Below are 17,584 nucleotides of genomic sequence, written 5' to 3' on the forward strand. Positions count from 1 at the left end.
CTATCATTTAAGCTGACGTAAATATAAAAAAGGTGGAGATGCAATCAAACAGTTTTAATTATTTTTCAGAATTTTACCCGCAGGGTGCTTCCAGGAAGAATATCGCAATACAATTAAAACAAACGGAAAGTAACAATGTCGAAATGTAAAAAAGCTTCGTTAAAACACTAGGCTATTAAGTAATCATTAATGAAATAATAAAATAGCTATTGTTGTGTTCGTGTGTCTTAAATCATTTAACTCAAATGTACAGAGTCAAATAAAACAAACGTTTTGCTACAATAACATATTTTGTAAAGACGATAACGTCTACATATTATCTTTAGTAGTTTGGCGCTTCCCTCCAAAACTCGGTTGTCCTTCTAGCGCGCTTCGGCCATCTATTCAATATCATATAAGAATTAAACGTGAACTATTAATCGACCAACCCACGATGAGAATAAGTTTCTATCTGTACATCTATCTCCATTACTTCAAGTCACGCCGCCAGATGGCTACGCGTGAGGTCTCGTGACCCTGCCAGGTGTTCAATCTCTTTACCCACAGTCTGGGTTTGCAGCATCCTGTAACAGCATCCTTAATCCTGGTTAAAAATCCGTATTTCCGTCCAGGATTAAACACTTATTACGCTACTTAATGAGCCACAACTACGTTGTTTTTTACATCTATAGATTTTTATTACTCTCATACTACAATTGTTCTAATCATTATAGAAAGTAAAATATGCCAAGAAAGCTACACCTCTTTAAGCATAATGAACAACAACAATAATAATAATAATAAACACCAGCCATCATCAGAATCTGTACATTCCATACATTCTATATACAAGAGCAGTCGAAGTTCTGGTGTTATTACGAAACAGCTGGATTAGTACTGGAAGAAACTACATTTTCTAAATGTCGGAGACTGTGTGTCAGGGTATGACGCCTCAGATCGCAGTTCCTACGGAACACTTTGCCACACGAATGGCAATTATAAGGTTTGATGTCCGTGTGGGTCAGGAGGTGGGTTTTGAGGTTGCTCCTTTGGTTAAAGCTTCTCCCGCAAGTAGGACACTTATGTGGGGAGTCTTCCATGTGAAGGATCCTGTGGACAGCTAAAGTACGAGACTGACAGAAACCTTTACCGCAGTCGTTACATTTGAAAGGCTTTTCTTTCGAGTGAATATACCTACGAACAAAGAGAAAAAATACATATGTATAGTATATTAAATTTTGTTTATAAATAATAATAAAGTTATACAAAGTTTACATATTTAATAATATAAAAGTATAAAAATAAAAGTGGCGAATTATTGCGCATTTTTACGAGGGTTATATTGATTAAACATAAAATGGGTCAAAGGATAATGTAATCAATGAGCATGAAATAGTTTCGAGTTACCACTCAGTGGGAAACACGGTGTATAATTGCCAGGGCAATAATGGAGTCAACAAGTATCGTAAATAGTCACGCAACGTGTTTGTCCCTTAGGTGTTTGTCACATCCTCTGCTACGATGGCAATCTGTATAATCTTTAGTGCCGGAAAATTAGTCCAATGAAAGAAGATTTAAGAATTTTACTACGAAACTAATTTTAGGGCTTCATTCAAGCCGAAATTTTTTACGGGTTTTTCACATTCATGAATTGTAAGAAAAATTATTTAACACGCATTAATTATCTAATTTTTATAACTATTACACGAACAACTGCTTATTATTTAATTTTACGTGTCTTTTTATTTGTTACCTTCGCAGAATTTGCAATAGCAGACTCCTGCTGCGACAGAATTGTAAACGGTTTACGCATCAGACCGTTACCAAAAACGGTACAAATTGAACAAATTTAACGTCGCTTGAAATATTTTTAAAGTATATCAATCGCATGAATAATTTATAAAAGGATTAAAGTGGAAAAAACACCAGTGTAACGCTATGTCAGAGTACCTCAGTTATTCAAACGTCAGAATTTGCACAGTGATGTCACGTTACGACAGACCAGAACGTGTCCCGTGACACATCGTATCAGCAGTCACATATCTTAAGAGATAAAAATCTTCTCTTTGATTTATTTATTAACTTCCCCGCAATACCATTAAGGGGCCTGGAAGGACGCGAAACATTGCATATTTTTATTTAATGTCTTACGCAAATGACCGTAAAATCTAAATTTCCCATTAAGTTATACAAGGTATTTCTTCACTAATCTCGAATTTGTAAAAACATAAAATAATAAGAAGGAAGTTTTACTTAATCGACCCTTTCGATTCGGTTTAGAGATGGGGAGAAACCAATTTAAAATAAAATTAACAAGCTACAATTGTTTATCTAACACAAATGACGAAATCTTTTGTTTAAAATATAATTGCCAAAAATTAACTTTCAGAAAATATGATGGGGTGTTAGAATAATTAATTACTTCGTCGACGTCACGCATACATTTGCATAATAATGAGCTTGTAAGCTGAAGCAATAACTTATTAACTTTTATGTTGAATTAACGGGTAAAAAAACCATTAAAATTATTATGATTTTAATATAGAACCGTATAATTTATATTTAGATCTACTTAAAAGTCGATAAGTACTTACTTCTAAATGCCAAGCAGCAAGTATGCAAACCAATGGCATAATCTGTTTCATATTGGTTTGCTTACTTGACTGCTTTCCGCTTAGTGTTTAATGCAAATTATAAAATCATTTCTATAAGTAATGGATTTGTGACTAGAAAGAGACTGTCAGTTGCAAGCTATAAGCCCCTCCATTTAGATAAACAGTCATAAATTATGTATAAGATTGGATTAAGATAAATACGAGTGGTTACAGTAGACTTATGCCAACTAATGTTTTGTATTTCTGCATAATTTTCTTTTAGTTTCTTCATTTTAATTATTTTAAATATTGTTTGATTGGTAATAAATTGAGAATAAAGTTATTTCTTGTAAAATTTGCGCCGCTTTGGTGAAAATCAACCGGTTGAAAAATGAACGTGTTCAGTAACAGGTGAAGATATTACGTAGAGTTAAAGCCTTATTCCTTTTTATAGGTATAAAAAATGAAAGGGGAGGCGGTAAAAAAAAGGATGAAATATATTGTTGGTGAATTTTTCTTGGGTCGAGAATGGATTAAAGAGAGTAGGCTGTCATGTGCCATTAAGGAAATCACTCCGGCCACCATAACGACGTGTTAACTTTCTCCGCTCGTCCCCATTAACATTAGTAGTGGCAAGCTGGCAGGTTGCCAGTCCGAGTGATGTCATTCGCTCGTGTCCGATTTGATTGGTCGTTGCCTCCGCTCGCCCATTCATATAATGCATCTCTGGACAACGCCACCCTTTGTCCGCTTGTAAATTGGTTTTGCTTACTTAAAATTTAATTAAAGAATTCGTTAGAGATGCGAATTTCCTTTTTCTCATTAATTTGTGAGTTCAGATCTGACCGCCATCCTCTTGGATAATTGACCAGAAGGAATTTATTAAAGTGAAACCACGCTCCATTTAAAAATTAGTAATAATTTTGCAAAGGATACTTCTGAGGTTTCCAGATTTTAAATTTTGTCGCGAATGGGGATTAGAAAGCTCGAAATTTACCTAACTTACGTTAAATTAATTAACACCTTTTTATGAGACGTTGTAGAACAGTCTCACAGTCTTACCTGTGGTCTCTCAGGTGATCTTGCCTCCTGAAGGCTTTGTGACAGATGTCACAAGTGTAAGGTCGTTCGTCAGTGTGGGTTCTTTCGTGGATTAATAAATTGTAGGATTTAGTGAACCTGCGTTGGCAATATTTGCAGATAAACTCCTTCTTTGGTCTAGAGGACACCCTTCCTCTATAGTACCTTCTATCCAGAAGAGACGAATGATCGGGAGGTCTTCCAAACAGTACACTGGTTGCTAGGGACGGAGCATAAACCGGACCCACATATAATGGACAGGGCGAGGAATATGCTGACTGGTCGCCGTATCCCGTATGCACGTCTGGTTCTGTTGCTGATTCGGCTAAGTGGGCAAAGTCGAATTTCTTTTTTGCCGGCTTGGCACGAAATTCTTGTAGACCAGATGAGGTAGAAGGAAGAAAGGTGGTAAAAGCCGACGCCTCGGAATACGGACGAAGTACAGGTAGAGGTAGCAGAGGTACGGGGACTAATGGCTGAACGGGTGGTGACGACTGGGGTAACATGGTTCCTTGTTTTAGTGCTGCACCCGGTGGAGGGCTGCTGTGTTGACTGGTTGGAGTAAGAGGTGGTGTAGGAAGAAACCTCCGATCATCTAAGAAAGAAACGAATCGTTTATTAATTTTTTAAAATAAATACTAATTCCGTATACTCACTCTCGTGTAAATTCTTTGATACAAATTTTTATTGAAAAAATATTATTTATTAAATCTATATCTATAGAAGTTAGTAATCGAAAAAATTAACACCGTCCCGAGAGGTTGAAATCCTCCAAATTAACAAAAAAGACTTAGTAGTGAATATTTATTCACATTTAATATCCCGTTCATGAACACGAAATTCCCTCATCAAATTGGCAGAGCGTAGATTATTCAGTTAGATTTTTATCTTTATTGTTCGACTAGAAGTCTTTCAGCTTCTGAGGTAAATAGAATATCTAAATTACGTGAAGATTTAAAAAAAATTAAATTTTATTTTTAACTTTTTTCATCCTAAGATCGTCTTAAAAAGAAAGTTCGGATATAAACACGTTATTAAGCAGTATAAAAATTATACTTGTGTGAAAACCGTATTAATTCACGGAAAATCGATTTTGTAATTAATGCTTAAATTAATTTAAAAATAATAAATTTTTCTATTAAGCAGGCACGTGTTCTTAGATCGTAAAATTTTGTTGGTTCCAAAGCACTTTAAGCGGCTCATTATAAAACAGCTTAGATCGGTTGATCCTACAATGCTGACAATTTCTGTCTAGGAGCAGGATGTCCTGCAGGATTAATCCTAGTCGTAGCACGTGACCCGAACCACACCCAGACATTAAATCCGGGAGAACCATACCGGTGTCGGACCAGCAACTCCGCCTTATTGGTGAGAAAGTAACCTCTATGCACGCGACCATAGCCCCCGGCTGAAAAGCGCATCTTATACATACTCTTCTCTCCTTTCTCATGCGATGCTCATGAATGGTAAGCAAACTCAATCTACCTATCCTGTTAAACGACGTCACACATTGACGAGAAGCTCCGTCATAACACTTTAATACTAAACGAAAATATGAATTTTTGACAAGATCTCTACAATAGAATATAATATAGAAATACTTTAGCTAAAAGTGAGTTTAACTACACAAAATTAAAAATTAATTTACATCCTTCCAATTAATTAATAAATTTATAAAAGCTAAATATAAAAATATAATTAAATATAGATTTATGAAGAGAATACACGAGATAAAAATGTGAATTGTAGACGAGGTTCTCCTCTATGATTCAGAAATTTCTTCGAAGTCTATTTTAATTTTTTATAAAATGTAACTAAATATTCATATTATATTGATAAATGGATAAACTTATATTTACTCTACGAAATCATATAAAATAACTATATAATTTATAATCCTCTTTAAAGTATCGTAAATGATATTTTCAGTAGTCCCTAATAATTTATCATATGTTCAGCATTGCTCTGGTCATTTACGACTGTTGAAGTCGCTGATAAAGCTAAATTAATGGGGAAAACCCTAAATACTAGGATTTTCCATTATTATTAGTCTTATTTAAGTGATGTTCTACTACGAATTCCTTGTTATAAATAAATTAAGAGACGTTAGAGTTAAAACATTCTCTTACTTTTCTGTTTAACAATTTTGCTGAACTTCAAGAAGGTTTTGGGGTTTAATCCCCTATTTGGGAACAGTTAAGAAAATTACATTTTAAATAATAGCTTATTTATTTACCCCGTACGTTCAATTCCTTCCTAGTCTATTAATAAACTCTATGGAAAAATAATGTTTTTCAATTCAACAATACTAAATCAAGAAATACAATTTCATTCTATTATATAATATTAAATTTATAGTTAACACTTTTCATAAAAGGGGGATATTCATTGATTAGAATTAACCATTTTCACTTGCAAACCTATAGTAAATTCTATTGAAATATACTTTCTTAATGTCTCGAATAGCTATTTTATTGCATAATATTAAAATTTACAGACTAATATAATAATTCCGTTGATAATATTATCAACGGAATAGATAAAGCTATTTTATAATATTTTAATATAAAATTATAGGAAATGTAGAGGAATTATTGTTCAAACAGAATATTAAAAGCACAATATGATACATTGTAACCGTGTGGTAATTTAAGATGGTTGGTGGCTTAAGAATTTGGCACAAGAGCTTCCTGGGCCAAACTGCCTAATTCAAGTTTTTAGCCAATAATTTAGATCAATTTTCTGCTTGTGCTTAGATGTTTTCATACAAAAATTTGAATGGAAAATAACAAATTCTGTCATTACAGATAGAGTATGTTTTTCATTAACGTAATGACAGGCTTTTAAATGTTTAATCAGCGATAGTAATTAAAATTAATATTCGAACCGAATGTGGCATGGTTAAACATTCAAAAACCAGTTAGGTGAATTGATAGGACGAAACGTGATTTGGGAAATTTAAGCGTAAACTGCATTAAACAGATAAAAAGCATAAGTTTTAATTCGTCCCTCCTTTATGAATTTCTTAGAAGATTTGTATAAAACATCGAAATTAAAAAAAAAAAAAAAAAAGGGAACCGGTCAACGATCTAATTACAAGTTATTAACAATTAATTTTAATGACTTAATTCATTAGAAAATATTTTTGAGTGCTCAATTATAGGCGGGAGTGCCTTTAAGAATACAAAAGAATGAGAGATGTTGCAGAGGTAGGGGAAAAAAAACAAAAAAAGGCAGTGTCAATTCTGGGTCGTTAATGTATAATTCCCTGTCGGTAGCCGTTCCACAGAAGCAGTCGTTTCTATACTTTCTAAGATGTGTAGTTTTGCTTTACACCTTTGTGGGCGAGGAGGGCCGAGCCAGTAATAAATTCAAATACCGGCTTCAATGCATCGTGTACTTTGTATTAATGCCCTCCGTGTTCTTGCGGGGAATGAGAGAGTAATTGAACCAACCAAATTGTTTGTTAGATAAATTAAGTTATTGAATATCATTGTAATAATGTTTATTTGAATAACAACTAAATGCTTATTAAGTGTGCGGCACACGCTTCGTCTTTTATTACTAGTATAAGAATTGATTTACTCCTGCAGGCGGGCCTTCTTAGGTTATTGGCCTAACATTTTTCTATCGTATGCAATTAATTTGTTAGATGTAGGATGATGTATATAAATAAAACCTTAAATTTTAAATGAGTTAATCATTTATAAGGCTTGTATTTTCCGAATTTTCAAATCTTTTTTGTTTTTAAATCATGGAGTGCTTCGGAAAAGTTTAAGGATGATCTTAACATACTACGTATATTATTAGACTAGAGCTAGATGTAGGCACAAGTTATGTTACCTGATTTTTAGTGCCTGGATGTCCTAGCCTTAATTATGATGAAAGGCACAGGAGCTCATATGCTAATGAGCTAAAATTAAATTTTATTTTCACATTTATGTTGACCTATTTCAAATACGAAAACGAGAAAGGCTCGACCGAATGACTTTATAATGAAAAATTTTGATCCTGTTATTATGCATAAAGGAAGTTGCAAATGCAGCAGTAACATTGTTGGATGCAATCGTAAACAATGCACGAGCTACGAGACATATTTCACTCATATACATTTAGCCTATATCCCAGTTTATGTAATTATTCATGTATAAAACGACTATTCAGTAAAAATGGAGTAAAATTTCCTTTAAAATGTTAAAATCTGAGTCGGTTTTCATGAACATAGAATAGAAGACAGATGCTGCCTATAGAAAGAAAAGACTAAAGCGAGAGACATTGTGTGTGTGTATATATATATGTATGCATTACTCTAATAGACAGAAGAATGCCAGATAGGGACGTCGTTATAATAATTGTGTGTTATTCAACTTGGATCTAGAATGATGAAGTTGTGTCCAGTGTGTGCGCATGGCTTGATTGAGAAAATAGTAAATCGACCATGCACAACTGAAAGTCTTTCACAAGGCTAGTTTCCGGCCTTTGTAAAGGGTTAGAAATACAAAAGATAACCAGAATAATATCTATAGTCTTAAATGAATGATAGAAATTTGAAAAATGCCTCATATAAAAATTCTATCCTTATTTATAACAATACAAGATTTCGTATTAATGTTTATTCCCCTGCAAATGTTTAAATATCTGTTTATAAACATAAACATTATAGTTTGAAGATGTTTAAAGATGGAACATTTTAGTCATTTTAAACCCATCTACAAGTCTTTTAAATCCATCAAACCACTATAAATGGGATTTAAATAAATATAAATATATAATTGAGCTTCGAGGATTTTAAATTGCTAAAATCACCTTTTACTTCTATTAACTGATCTGGGGGACCCGGGTTCGAGTCCGGGCGATCGAAAAATCACGAAGATTTTTCAGGGATGACTTTACGGTAATGTTGAACGGATCTCTCACCATCCAGCTGTCCCATTGTGGACCTGACCGAACCGATAATGGGCCTTAAAAAGGCCTCTTAGAGCTCAAAGGAAAAGGAGAATACTTCTATTAAAAATTTATTGTTTTTAAAGTAATTTCATGAAAATTAAAGCTTTTCTTCAGCAAAAACATGACTATAAATAGGAGAGATTATAATTATATGCTTTAACGGCTTTTATGGTGCGCATAATAAAATAGATTGTGAATACAATCTTATTTCTGTAAGAATTTTATCTTAACACAAAAAAGACATAAGAAAACCTATTACGTGTCTAATAGGCTTATTCGATATATGCTGTAATCTAGTAGACTTTAGGCTTTATATCCTTATTTACAGATGCTTTAAGTGTAGATGTAATAAGGTAGATGCTTTTTTATTCTTGGTTTATAAGCTGTTTAGAAAAAAAAAACAATTGTAACTATAATCTTTACAGGCTATAGAAGCCTGTACAAGTTTTTAATGTTATGAAGTTATCGTTAGCTCCGAATATTGGGGATTATTCAGGCTGATTCAGGCTGGGAAATTCAGGCCTATGCAAGTATCTAAGCTTCGATAGGACCTGTAATGTTTAAAAGCGAGTTTAGAAAATACAAGAATGACCGATTTGTAGAAATAATATAGACTTTCTATTCTTATCTATAAATTCGACTACTCACATTTCGTACGTGGAAGCTGCAACTAATAGGATTTTTATCAAGGAAGTTCAAACTTAAATGGAACTAAATGCTATCAAAGTTATTTTTATAACATTTAACAGGCCTAAACTCAAATCAACCTTTGAACTTTGTAAATTTTTCATTTATCTGCGCTTTATCTACATAATAACATTTATAAGAAGTAAATAACATTTAAAGATTAATTTTGTTAATAAAAGAAATGAGATTCTTATGATTTTCATTTCAGGAAGAAGAATAATTTTTGGTTTTGTTAAAAAATTAGAAACACAAGAATGAACTTTCCTATTTATTTGTTAATTGTCTTTTATATATTTCGAAAATGATATTACATTATAAAATATAATGCCGTTATAATGACAATGCTGAATTTTAATCCCACGCGTACAGCATATCGCCATTGTTTTCAATCAAATTTCTAATTACAATAATGAAAACATCAAATAAAATTACTTTTATATGATAACAAATATGCTAAATATGCAGACTGATTCATAATAAGGTCTACGATTTACAGAAACTTCAATATTTTTAGAAATAATTCTGTAATATTATAAACGATGGAAAAATAGTAGATAAGTTTTGCTTCTTTTTTAAATGAATTTATATAAATATTTAATAAATCTATAAGTTTTGTTGCTGCAATAATAAATACTTTAATTTGATTGCTTAAATTTTCAATGAAAAAAAAGTTAAAATAGCTTACAAGTTCGTGACACTTAGCAGCGAAAATACAAAATGAGGCAAAACTTAAATTATAATAGTTTAACTAAATATAAAATTCAGAATTATCTAGATAATCTTATAAAATCAAATTGATCAATGTTTTCCGAGCGACCTTAATAAAACTGAGCCATACAAGTTAAAGAATCGATTGATGTGAAGTGTCTGAATGCGAAGAAATCTTTGTCATTTGAAATAATTACACTTAATCCGATATTAATTATCTTAATTAAGTTCTATTCTAAATTATAGGATGCCATTCTTGCGTAAAAAGGACTTTCGGAGGTTATTAATATGCTATTCTTTGATGTAATTTAACACGAAAGAAGTACTACAGAAAAGCTAGGTTTTGAAGAAGTTTAAACGTTTTTTGCACCTCATTAACAGTCCTGAAATATTATGATGTATCCCGTTGAATGATTTAGATCCTGGACGGACTATTTTATATAATTAATTGCTATTTTTTGCCTAACGTACGGCTTCTAATCGCTGAAAACTCCAGATTTGTTTCTCTAGGCCCGTCTAGATCTATCAATTGCCAGGGTTCCGGTTGGTTTTTCTCCTTTTCTTTATTTATTTACCCAATTAAAGAGGACTTGGATAGTTTTGCAAAGAATGGCCTAGAGGCTACGAATCGGCAAGACTTCAGTTCGAAGAGTTCCATTTAATAATTACTAGAAACCGAATTAAAATACTTACCTTTGTCTTCAGGTATTAATCCCACAATGTATTTGTATGCTTACAAGATAACGTTATGTTTCCATTGTTTGCACGATTGCACGTCGTGCACGATCGCGATGAATGGTTTACATGTTGTACAAACCGTAGTATTTATATTATTGTTATGATTTTGATTTATAGATTCGGTGGCGTGAGGTAAGTTGCCTTCGAATTAGCGAACCATCGATGCGGCCAGCCTAATGTGGGATATTCACGTGATTTTCAGTAATAAATATCATGGAGGATAATGCATAACGGATATAACAGAAACAAGTAGCTAGTGGGCAAAAATACTCTAGAAGTGATGCTAGTTTAATTATTAATAACTTATTATATCTATTCTCTAAACCAATAATCTGACTGTGATGTCCAATTACTTAGATGGAAATTCAGCTAATAAAAAAACGAATTATTTGAAATTGTTAACGGTTAATATGTTTTATTAATTATGCAGACATTTATTTAATAAAATAAATAAATAACTCAAAAATTCACTGTTTTATTCTCATTCAATAAGCCTTTTCAATTAGAAATGAAGCCTAGATATAAGCAATTCTACTGATCAATTTTTGAATTTGTTTAGTGTTTATTTCTATAACGGATTTTTCTTACGAATTTCATTAAAAAATTGGATTTTAAAGATTATTTCAGTCAATTTACATCTATGAATTGTCGTAGAACAAACGAGTATAAGATTAATGAAACTGTATCTTTGTGTTCATGTGACTCTGAAAATTGTTCTTAGAAATGTATACATTTTAATGTTGATTATTTCATTAAGTATTGCTGCTTCAACTAGCGATTTTTATTCGATAATGTTTATGGATTCGGAGATAACCAACATCGCAATGATCTTGTAATGATTTTTGCAGTTTATACTAGTAATTTTGGTCACTCTTATTGCTTGTAGGTAACCTATTAGATCCAATTGCCTGTACGAATGATTGATGTAGGTTAGACTTTAATGCCTATATCAATGATTTTGGTTGCCTCAAAGGTTTTTATTAATAATTCTCGAGTTTTATACTTTTTAATGATGAATTTTTACATTCTAAAAGTTTAAAATAATTTTTTCCCTAATTAAAGTTATCAAATAGTTTAAGAATTTGATTAAAATGTAGCAGGTATGCCTGATTCATTACATAAATTTCTATCAAGATATCTAAAATAATAAATCCCAATATTGCCATAGGCTTTTAATTGTAGCTGTACGAATAACTAAAATTCACTTAAATATAAGTTACATTTAATTGTATGAATTTATATTATCAAATGTGTTAATTGGAATAGTTATAATTTTAATTAAGATTATAGAAATTAATCAGCATATTCATGCTGTTTTTATGTTATTGAATACCTTATATAAGATTTTACAAATGATAATTGTTTGATGTTTGCTTAGGCCTAGATTTATTAATAAATAAGTTAAGTCCATCATCTAATTCAAGTTTGTAAACACGATCAAGTATTTACATTCCTCTTCTTCAAGTAGTTAAACATGCGTAAATTGTGTTAAGTAATTAATCATATCTTTCTTATATGAAGTTATTTTAATATAAATTTAACTAGTTGATTACATTTTTCTTACTTAAATCGATAATATTTAAGTTATGACGAGGCAAACAGCATTAAATACTTTTCGTTTCTGAAAATTAAAATTTTAAAAATGGCTATTAAAAGCTTAAGAATGAGAACCTTTATAAAATTTCGCAGTTTATGCGTAGGAACTGGAGAAAAATTAATTGCTTCGATGTATCTTTGTATGTTAAGCGCGAACAGAAAATGCTGAATAATACCAGAATACTCTCTATAAACAAATAAATAAATAAGTAAATAAATATATAAATACTTTTTGCAGTGACTAAATTATAAATGAACTGGAAAATAAAGAATAATAGAATATTATCATTACATTTTCGAAATAATCCTTTTTGATTTAGTCCAAAAATTTAAGCATTAAGTTGCGCGAATTTTGTTTTCAATAATTGTTTAGAAAAGAGCAAAGTCAAGCGGTTAAATTCCTCAAAAGTCGACTGGGCTGACTGTCCGCAAGAGTGCAACAAAAGCCAAAGATCGAACCTTATTGTTAAGCATTGTTACTGGTTTCGGTAGGAGGTCCTGTTCGACCTCCAAACTTATAACTTGGAATCCTCCTTATGCATTAAGAACACAAACTAATCCTATACTCCGTTTACAACTTCGAAAATCAGACAGATAGGATTATTCTATACATTTGCAAATAGTCTAGAACTTAACAGTTTTCGTCTGGACACACGCCGTTTACCACCATTAGCATGTGATTGAATTACTATTGCCTGACTGATGCTGTCAAACATTTAAAGCATTTAACATTGTGTTTAAAGTAAATAATATAATTAACACAATATTTTATTTTAAAATATTCGAAGGAGTTAAGAAAAATTGTAGATAAATTCTAGATTTATTCTTAAAACATTTCAATCGAATTCTATTAAAAACTGGCGATAAAAATCGACGTCAATTTTAAATATTTAAAATAATCATCATCTAATTGATAATTATTTTTATATTGTAATTAAAATTCTGGTTTAATTGGGATATTTTTTATTCGTAATGAATGCATCTTAAGCGTATAAGAAAATTTCCATTTTAAAACACTGTATTTAAGATTTACATCACGAAATGTCATTAAGTCGAATAGAATAATTTCCATGAATTTAATTTATTAATTATTTAAATATTATAAGAATTTATTGAATGATTCGAATAATAAAAATAGCAGAAAAACTTAATTTACCGTTAAATGCAGCAGCTATACTTTCGCATTATATTTATCAGCGAGGGGCGTAGACTCGAATTCAACCGGACAGGCCCGTTTATTGTCCATTATCTTTTATCCTTTCGAGTGTCGAATATTACTAAATCGACAATTCCAAAAAAAACCAAAGCGTCGAAGGAACCGTTAGTATTGTATCAAAACGTAATTTAAAAAAAAAAAAAAAATTACGAAATGTACAAATACGTCGGGAAATCGACAAGATTTAAACGAATCGGGAGGCCCGAAATATATATAATTTATAATTATCTGCCGCTTAGTTGTTGTTTAACAGTTTTATAACGAGTAACAATTGTGTACGTCGACGATTTTTACCTGTATCAAACGTTTTACGTAATGTAGAATAGGTGAAAAGGTACTAGGTCTACGGTAAATTTAAATTGTGACGAGGCACGAGCCTTACCTTCTGTTAAGACGAGTAGTTTATCGGGCATCTTAGCCGAGCTCTTCTTGGCCAGTTAGTACCACGGTCAACTGGTGCAGGGCCTAGGCGGTACTGCATCAGACAGCTACTGTGCTTGGGTGCGAGCGACTGCTGGCTTCGGTAGCAACTCTGCCGTTCTGTTCTGTGACTTTCCGGCCGACTGCCACCGGTGTCCCGGATGTAGAAGAGCCTCTGCTTGTTTTACTTAAACGTCCAATGCCATCCGCAGTACCGTCACGTGGCCGGCCGCCCCGAACGCGTGCACTCGTAATTAATGGTAGATAAAGGTAGCATCGGCGATTGGGAGTCGCCGGACGGTGGTCGATGCGGCCCCAAAGGGGTGCCACCCCACCCAACACCCACTTTAGCGTGGGTGGCGACTTTTTGTTTACCAAACTCCTAAAATGCTTTATTCATCTAGTTAATTTTTTTGAATTTAAGCGTCCATACTCGAATCGGTTGCAGTTTGTGGATCGGCAGGAAGTTTTATGCGTGCCTGCTCGCTTCCCGCTGAGTGGTAGGAACGGGCTCTCTCCAGTAGGTGGCAGCACATGCCGGCTGAAGTTTGTCAACGTCAGAATCCGGCCTCCCCCTTACTGTTCGGTGTCAGGTTGTTTAATTGTCAAAAGGACAGACAATAGCGCAGATGTCTTTCGTTCGTTCGTCCTCTGCTCCCGGTTAGAGACGGATTAACCGAGTTTGTATCGAACACGGCTAGACTAAATGCCGCTTCGACTCGTGCGAACAACAGCATTTTCACCCCTTAAGTCATTAAGACTTCTGTATTGGATCTTTCCATGCAATTTACACGAGTCTTTTAACATTGCATCATAATTTTGAAACACATCTTAGTAGAATTTATAATAAACAGAGATAAAATTAATTCGCCGAATTCTATATATTTTAATTTACAATTAATTCGTATAAAAATAATTAAAGTTTTTTGATAAGATTTTAAAAAAATGAATTATAAATTTATTATCAGCGTAAAATAATAATAGATAATAATCAATATACGTTAATATAAAATATTGCACTAGTACATTAATTTTTGACATAGAAGTGCGAGTTTATGTTCCATTCTATCGTAATAAATTTATAAAAATTATTCAAAATAATTAAATAGTTTTTTAAAATTTAAGCAGAAATTTCTATAAACCTGGAAATTAAAATAAATGATAATCAATCTTGAATTTATAGACTAAATCTTATGAAATTATACTGAACTCTAACTGCACAAACGAGTAAAACTAGGAAAAAACTCCGATTTAAACGATAAAATTAAAAAAAAAAATTCTAAATTGTTATCGCATCTGTTAGATACTGAAATTATGCAGTTGACTAGTGATAAATAAACAGGCCAAACTGTTGGCGAAATAAAATTAAAAAGTAAAAAAAAACTTTACAGACGTCTAATTAGTCAGCGGCCATTATTAGTCAGTAGTAACTTATAGGTGCATCGTTTCGTCAGAATGGCGCGCACTTTTGTGTCGATTTGACGTCATTTTCATAATGTTTTTGTAACGAGGAAGTGTGAAAATGACGTCGAGTTGACGTAAAAGCGTACATTATTTTGACAAAATGAATGCGTCCTTTGATTCGAAACTCGATTCGTTTGTCCCTAGTTTCTTTTGGCACGTTAAAAAAATTACGAATAAATGAAAAAAATACGTTCTCGAGATTTTCTCCAGTAACATTTTGAGTATTTGAGCGTTCAATTTAAAAAAAAAATTCCGAATTTTGACTCGTAAATTGAAGTTATACGTGGAAGGAAGAGCCGAGAGCCTCTTATTGCGTTCATATTGGATAAAATGCTAATTTTATGAGGGCAGATTGGGAAAGCAGCGTGGTTCCGATGATGGCAAGCGGCGTCGTTTCCAAACTGATATAGACGTCTGCCCCGAAAATGACGCCGCTCGGACCACCATAATGGACACCCACGCTCCAACTAAGACACCCCGGGTGAAGACCACGGCTCCGAAACGATGCTCCGTGAAATATGCCGAATAACATCACCATATCATTATCATATTTAAATAAAACTATACCCAGAAATCTTCGTTGTTAAAATATTCGTTACGTTATCCTGTATCAATTATCCGGCTACTATCCACCGAGTATTGAGTTTAGCCCACAGACATTCGATAAGAACGTGCTTTAGAAGGCACACTAAATTTAATTGCGATATTTTAAGCCTATAATTACCCTCTAAATACATTGAAAAATTGTTTCGACGAAATAGACTATATTTTTTGGTGAATTAGTAGATACAGAGCTTATAATTTTATCCTTGTTTTATTCCAAATCTGTAATGAAATGAGCCTAATTATTTAAATTTTCCGAAATATAAATTTAATGTATTATTTTTTTTTTTAATATTTATGAATTTGATACACTTTTTAGTTGCTAGTCAAGAGAAAACTTTTTTAAAATAAGTTTTTAAGTAGTATCTCTATGACAATTCTAGCAGTTTCAATAGGTTTTGTTCAATAGGTGTAAATAACAATATACCCATAACTTCATTTATTTTTGTGATTTTTCCTGTAGCAAAGTTGAATTAGGCCTAAAGTGAAATTTATTTTAAGAGCATCCACACAAGACAAAAAGGCCGAGAGATATAATAAACCTATTAATGCCTGGTCTATGATGCTATTTAATATTAACGAAAGATTTGAGCAGGACTGGACTTAGATTTATGGCCATAAGTTATAACACAATTATAAAGGACCTTCTCCTCTAACAAATAATGATATGTGTAAAACTGCGAGGCCCTAAACTATAGACTCATAACGCGAGGCCCCAAGCAGCAGCTTGTTTAGCTTATGTATAAATCCGATCCTGGATATGAGCAAAAAAAAAAAAAAAAAGTCTACCACATTGCCCAAATTCTTCCCTGCTTAAAAGATTCAAAGGATATTAGCATGAATATAAAAAAATCCAAATTTATTTTTCATACTATATTAAATTTAAGCTTATAGGCTACATTGCCTATATTATATAAGCAAATGTTGGGCATTGTATAAGCCTGTAACTCTTATGCCAACGATAAATGTATTGGTTTATAAATCTTAAAATGCCAATCAAATTGGAAAATACAACGGATTTTTATAAAAATTTGAATTCTAATTTGGAAAAAAATTACTTAAAACAGAGGTTTTAGTGAAATTTTGATAACGTATTACATAGAAACAGATACACGATATAAAATACATTTATGTGGTAAAGGATCATTCATCACAGAAGCCGAGCACGAAGGATATCTCCAATCTGGAAATTTATAGAACTGGGATGTTTGCACGCGTCATGGTCGAGTAGAAGCACCTTCCGAACAACCCTTGACACCGCATCACGTATTTAGATACATAGATACCGTAAACGCGTGACGTTACACGTGGCGTGCGTGAGCTACCCATTGGAAAATACGTACTGGCCACAAACTCCGATTAGAGAGAGGGCCCGAGATCTCTGACCCTCCCTTCGGTGATTAGCAGACTACAGAAAAGAGGAAAAAAAGTGCAAAGCCCGGGGCTAATTTTTATGTAGTATAGATAGACATATTATTAGGAGTTTAGAAAAACACTGCATTCATGGAAACATCGTGACTTTAACAATAGGTCATCTCAGGCGTCGGCACCT

At 32.6% G+C, this 17,584-nt stretch overlaps 1 protein-coding gene across 2 annotated transcripts; it reads right to left on the reverse strand.

Moving 5' to 3' along the window:
- Positions 1 to 652: 652 nt before the first annotated feature.
- On the reverse strand, positions 653 to 14,362 carry LOC136988169 (protein odd-skipped-related 2-like). 2 transcript variants are annotated; one of them, XM_067285999.1, is made up of 3 exons: positions 13,928 to 14,362; positions 3,636 to 4,248; positions 653 to 1,173 (listed from the first exon to the last, which is right to left on the reverse strand). In XM_067285999.1, the coding sequence occupies exons 1-3, from the start codon at positions 13,956 to 13,958 to the stop codon at positions 855 to 857; spliced, it is 963 nt and encodes a 320-aa protein (XP_067142100.1). In that variant the 5' UTR covers positions 13,959 to 14,362; the 3' UTR covers positions 653 to 854. The 2 variants fall into 2 exon arrangements, with proteins under 2 accessions (XP_067142100.1, XP_067142101.1); XM_067286000.1 differs by lacking the exon at positions 13,928 to 14,362 and adding an exon at positions 13,486 to 13,615.
- Positions 14,363 to 17,584: the final 3,222 nt, after the last annotated feature.

Source organism: Centruroides vittatus, unplaced genomic scaffold (genome assembly GCF_030686945.1).
Source record: "Centruroides vittatus isolate TY-2023 unplaced genomic scaffold, ASM3068694v2 scaffold_324, whole genome shotgun sequence".
NCBI classification, from domain to species: Eukaryota; Metazoa; Arthropoda; class Arachnida; order Scorpiones; family Buthidae; genus Centruroides; species Centruroides vittatus.

Bases quoted from the DNA above. Each gene is read 5' to 3' on its own strand.
- LOC136988169 (XM_067285999.1), bottom strand. From the start codon at position 13,958: ATGCCCGATAAACTACTCGTCTTAACAGAAG. The intron at 4,249-13,927 runs GTAAGGCTCGTG...TTTCTTTCTTAG, and splicing joins ACTACTCGTCTTAACAGAAG to ATGATCGGAGGTTTCTTCCT. The intron at 1,174-3,635 runs GTAAGACTGTGA...CTTTGTTCGTAG, and splicing joins GATCACCTGAGAGACCACAG to GTATATTCACTCGAAAGAAA.